At 39.7% G+C, this 6,000-nt stretch overlaps 1 protein-coding gene across 1 annotated transcript in view; it reads right to left on the bottom strand.

Moving 5' to 3' along the window:
• Window positions 1-4,722: 4,722 nt before the first annotated feature.
• raly (RALY heterogeneous nuclear ribonucleoprotein) overlaps window positions 4,723-6,000 on the bottom strand; it is a 66,871-nt gene continuing 65,593 nt past the window's right edge. The window contains exon 7 of the mRNA XM_041783637.1: window positions 4,723-4,767. Coding sequence (XP_041639571.1) covers window positions 4,723-4,767 — 45 coding nt within the window. The remainder of the gene's footprint in view (window positions 4,768-6,000) is intronic.

Here is a 6,000-nt window from a genome sequence, read left to right as displayed (position 1 = left end):
GCCTCTGAGAGAGGCTTTGGTTCTCCCCAGAGTCAAACTTGGCCATGCAAACGCTCAAACTGTGAAAACCAGATCTATTCATCACAGAACAAACCTCTTAAGCCTGAGTGGGACCAAATCTGGTCCTGCTCGCCTCAATCCGAACAAACTTGCTCTGTGCGCTCTATTTTTGCACAAAAACAGTCGTTACACATCAAATTAAACAGAAGAAGCTCACCTACAAGCCCCAATAAATCATTTTTACCTACACCACATCTAACTCAAAAAGGACTCAAATCATTGACCACATATCAAAGTAGCTGTAGTGCTACATAGTCAGACATGTCTGCCCCCTGTGGGACGGTTCCTGGTACTACAGACACAAACATGGTTTCATTAGAAAGCCCAGCCTCTACTGAAAATTCTAGTCACGTTTGTGCAGTTTCCATTTGTTTCAACAGTGTCTTTTAGTTTTCTGCTCTTTATTTTGTGTTGTTTTGGTGAAATTGAAAATAAATCTGCTCCTCTTGGTGTCAAACTTTAGTTCCTTTGTAAGACTTACTTTGAAAGGGAACTATGTGGAGGTCTGGGTGATTTGAGGGGGTAAAAAGAATTCCATGATGCAGTGAATAGCTATAATGGCATATGAGTAAAAAAAAAAGTTTAAAACCTGTGATTTTTCAAATGGCAGAGAAAGTGCCAAACTGTGCCCAAATGGCACAAGAGGGGATTTGGCCTGGATATTTGTTACTAAAATCTCTCTTATTTTGTCCTGAGAACCCTCTAGTGTGGGGGTTCTCAACCTTTTCAGCCCGCGACCCCCAAAATAAAGGTGCCAGAGACCGAGGACCCCCGCTGTACCTGGGGATGGTTGAACACAGCCATGCACATTAAAGAATAGTCATGTGGAGACGAGGTCACCCATTGAGGAGAAAAAATGGGAGAACTTTCTGGGGCCCAGCCAAACTAGAGGCCTATGGAGGTCAACAAAACCATGGTCCACTGTAAAGTTAAGCTGTGATATCCATATGTTATATTTAACCTGAAAAAATAAACACTCTCATCAATGAAAGAAATCTCTTTTTTAAATCATTTGTATACAGCTTTCTTAAAAATATAAATCTATTTTGTAAAAAAATAAAATAAAATAAAAGTAGTGGAAATGGGCAAAAAAATGGGCATAATAGTGGTAAAAGGGAAATAAAAAGTGGCTGAAAAGACTTTAAATTTGTAAAAATTGGGTGGAAATCTGGTGAAATGGAAAGAAAATTGGTATAAACTGGTAAAATAGTGCTAACTGAGAAAGAAAAAATAGGCAGATATTGGCCGACATTGGTCCAACTGGAACAAACGGGTACATCAGATAGTGAAATGTGGTTAAAATTGGAAAAATTGGGCGTAAAAAGTGGTAAAATGGGTTTAATAGTGGCAATAATGGGTCAACAGAGGCAACATTTGGCTTATATGGCAAGAATTTGTTTAGAAGTGGCAAAAACAGGAAGAAAAAAGTGGGGGAAAGGATTTAAAATGGCAAAAATAAGTGTTAAATGGCAAAAATGTGTTAAAAATTATGGGATTAAATGATTAAAACTGGTTAAAAATTTGGTAAAATTGATGTTAAGTGGCAACAGTGGAATTTAAAAAGAAAATCTTAGGTATTTTTAGGGGTATCTGGAGACCCTCTTTTAGTGTCTCATGACCCCAAAGGAGGTCCCGACCCCAAGGTTGAGAACCATTGCTCTGATGGCATGAAAGTTGAAAGAATTAATGTCAAAATGTGGTGCTTTGGCCTACTGGACATCAATTGCATTATTTCTATTATTTCTAAAATTGCAAAAAAAAAAAAAAAAGGCGAAAATGAAATTTTTCATTTGCCAACTTGATTCTGTCTGATCCAGTAACATATACACACATATTTACACTTGTGAATGAATGTCATGAAGGTCATGAAGACCTTTTAGTTACAGAGTTAATCTCGTTTAAAGACGGGCTGTAGCCTAATAAAAGAGGCTCGGGTTTCACAGGTTAAGACACGGGTGGATCTGTAGACCCTGAAGCTGTTACAGACACACAGCAGTAAATAAACAGAGAAAGGTCTGGAACTACACTGTCATATCTGAAACAACACCAGAGCAGACGGACTGACTCTAAAGAGGTTAGTGAAGATCAGGCGTGGAGGTAAACACAGATAGACATGGAAGCGAGAGAGTTCCCAGAGTTATTATTGGACTTTAAACCCATTAACATATGTAAACATTAGATAATATAACCTGTACATACTAAAGCACAAGGAGAGGATCTGCACCATCCTCCGTTTAGGAGCTTTAGCCCTCTGGCCTGCTAGCTAAAATGATTTGTGAATTTTTAAGAAGCAATTGAGATAAAGAGAGTTCAGCTCTGTGTAAATATTATGACAGAGTGAGAATGAACACTGCTTTATCACGAGTAAAACACTCAGTTCTACACAATAATTCCATGAGCAGCAGTAAATTTCCCTCCTCAGCCTAAAGCATTCCTACCGTTATGAAATAATGATCCTCATATGTTCTGCTATCCTCATACATCTTTAGAGAAAACAGCACTATCAGATTCAGGGGGGAGGTAAAATTACACCAGTCTGATGCCGTTGAGGACAGGTAACGATGGCGCTGATAAACTTTATTACAGGGGTCGTCCACCACATCTGCACGAGGGCCAGATCTAGTCCTGACAGACTCTGGAGCCGGATTTTCAAATAAACAAAAATTAAATCGATATTTAAGTCTGATTAAAATATTGTTGTCTTAGTATTTCTGTCCAAAACCCAGGACATTTTAGGTATTACAGCGAGCTCTATCCCTGTTATCTATAATGCAGCAGGCCCCACAGAGACAGGCCGGCCCACAGGACTGTCCGGGACCCTGAAAATCCCAAATAAAGGCCCTCCCTGGTGTTAATTCTGCACTAATATTCATTCATTTTTGACTCTGTAACCCCTGTTCATTACTTCATTTGGCCATTTCTGCAACGTTTTCTGCCCCTCAACTTATTTTTGATCATTTTTGCCACTTTGGCCCATTCTGACACTCTTTAAGCCAGGGGTTTTCAACGTGTGAGGCGGGCCTCCTCTGGGGGGCGCCACAGAGCTTCAGGGGAGGCGCAGAACCAGAAACCAGAAAAAAGGTGATTTGCTTTGCGAACCTCTGCTGTGCATGGAGCAACATGGGTAACCTTATAGTTACTATAGGGACTATGCTATAGAGCAGCGTTACTCAACCAAAGAGACACATTATTGAAAATACCTTTGCAAGAGCCACAATCTAAGAGGTGAAAAGAGGCAAAAATGGGTTGAAGTACCAATAAAAATAGATTAAAGGTGGCAAAAATGGTCAAAAAGTAGCAAAAAATGGGCAAAAATGGGAAGAAATTGGGAAAAATGGGAAGAAATGTGTGAGAAGTGACAACAAGTGAGTGGAAAGTGACTAAAATGGGCAAAAAGAGGAAACAAGTGGTACGTAAAGGCAAAGGTAGTTTGAATGGACAAAAAGGGGCAAAAAATGGGATAAAAGTGGCACAAATTGGGAAAAAGTGGCAAAAAAAATGTGAGAAAGGGCAAAAATTGGAAAAAACAGAAAAACAAACAAAATAACAAGTGGTATTAAATGGCAATGGCCAGCTTAAACGGACAAAAAGTGGCAAAAAAATTGTAAAAATAGGGCAAAAATTGGGAAAAAGTGGCAAAAAGACTTTTGGAAAAAAGGATATTTAATGATGAAATGTAGCTTAAATGGGCAAAAGGTAAAAAAGGGCAAAAATTAGATAAAGGTGGAAAAAATGGGGGAAAAGAGGCAAAAAAAAAAAGTTGTAAAATGGCCAAAAAATATGAAAACAGGTATTTAATGGCATTATAACTGAATAAGAGGGAAAAGCAGATGTTTAAGGACATTTGCAAACCAAAATATCCAAAATATATTAATGTTAAAATGTTTAAAGATCAGACATAAATGTTTGAAATGTTGTTGTTTAATGTCTTTTAAATTTGAATCATTTTTGTGGGTGGGGGTCCACTGAATGAATGATTTCTTCTTAGTGGGGGGGGCTCACTCTCACACACGTTGTAAAGCCCTGGTCTAAGGCCCTCCAGAGGAGCTGCTCCATAGAGGCTCTCTTCATACAGAGACTATGCCGCCACAGTAAACCCCTTCCTCAAATATGTGAAAAAAGTCTGCTGTTTTCTGCCTCTTTATCAAAGTTTAGTTGGATCAAGAGGATCTGACATATGTTTAATGATTTCTTCTTTCTTGCAGTCAGGTTTAAATTAGAGGAAGTCTGTGCTGGTTAACGTCCATTTCTCCTCTTCAAAGACTTCCACGTGATCAGGCCGTTAGACCTGTTTGATATAAATCTGGACCGCTTTGGCCCTCGTGGCTTATTATTATGTCTGGATGAGAGCAATGCTAAAACACAAAACAAATCTAGAAGGGGGCAGAAGCTTTCTTTTTTTCCTGGGGGACTTCAAACAGATCGTGTTTCAGTCATGCAGAGATTTCTTTATACCAGCTAATAAACTTTGCTTTCAATCACAGAACTTTACACCACATCTCAAGCTTTAAGGAGATGAAATGTGGCAGGATTACAAGAGCAACGCATGTGGAGAAAAAAGGCAGAAAGAGTGAAGACAAAGTGGTTAGTCAGAGAGAACAGCTGCTCTGTTTAAGGAGAAATAACCCTTTAATGTTAACCCTTTAAAGATACACTCACCTCTCATGCATGAATGGAGTCCAGCTCTGGTGATAGACGACTGTTCTCCTGAATAAAACAGGACAAAGAAGTACAGTTATGATGGTTCACAGCCTCAGCTCACAGAAGAACAGGAGGCTGGAGTTCTGAAGGTTTGATGCAGATGGAGCCACGAAACATGCAGGAGAGTCAAAGCACGCGTTAAAAACACCCCCCACCGGCTCCCAGGATGGAATAAAAAGACAGAAGGTCAAAAACAACAAATAAAAGGTGTAGAAAAATGTTGTGAGCTAAAATGAAAGGAGTAAAATGGTTTGTTTAAAGGTGGAATTAAACGCAGAACTAACGTCCTGCTGACCAGATGACCCGGATAAAACGAGGCATTTCTAAGGTCAGACACAGAGGTTGGCGTCTGCCTTTTGATGATGTACAGATGAGTGATAATTCCTGGTAAATCATGCTCACACTCAGGGAATGGGAAGTGGTTGTGGGAGAAATGTGCACTTTTCTGGGATTTCCATGTTCAGAAAATCTGGGTGGTCTTTATGCTTGGGAAAAGCCTGAAACATCTGATTTAGAAAATCAGAGAAGGAGAAAATAAGTCTGTCTGTACAGCTGAAAACGTGAACCAGATGATCCTGAATAATAACTCAGTATTAAAAACTTTTGTTGGGTAATTTTGTGTTGAGGCTTTTGTCCATAACTGGAATAATTTTGGCTCTGGAGTGGATCATTCTTCCACATTTAAAGGCTTTCCATCACTTTGGCTGTGTGCAGGATTATCTGCCTGTCTGTGAACAGCTGCAGACTCTCATTTCTAATATTTGCTGGTGTTCAGATGTTGCTGATTCTACTCTTCTCCCACAGCTAATAACCATGATATTCTCACTGCCACATTATCTCTGCTGATGTTGTATGGATGCCTATTGGCTGTCGTTCCACATTACCGTGTTTCTTTATGACCATGTGATGGATATTTTGTCACGCAGAGTTTTAGGTTTTTCTCTGCAGGACTGAAATTTGAAAACGAACAGAGAGAATCAGTGTGTGCTATCTTATCTCAGTAAAACAATTCTGGTCCTCAACTCAAATATGACGTTACTGACCCCAGCCTGGTCTCAGAGGACAATGACTTACCGCCAATTTGCACGGGTGATAAGTCATAATGATCTCAGATATCACCTGGTCTGATCCTCATCCTCATGTCTCAGAGATCACCTGGTCTGATCCTCATGCCTCAGAGATCACCTGGTCTGATCCTCATGTCTCAGAGATCACCTGGTCTGATCCTCATCCTCATGT

This window comes from Cheilinus undulatus, linkage group 3 (genome assembly GCF_018320785.1).
Source record: "Cheilinus undulatus linkage group 3, ASM1832078v1, whole genome shotgun sequence".
In the NCBI taxonomy this organism is placed as follows: Eukaryota; Metazoa; Chordata; class Actinopteri; order Labriformes; family Labridae; genus Cheilinus; species Cheilinus undulatus.
The sequence above is the reverse complement of the archived record's forward strand: the minus strand, read 5'-3'. Positions and strand labels throughout refer to the sequence as shown.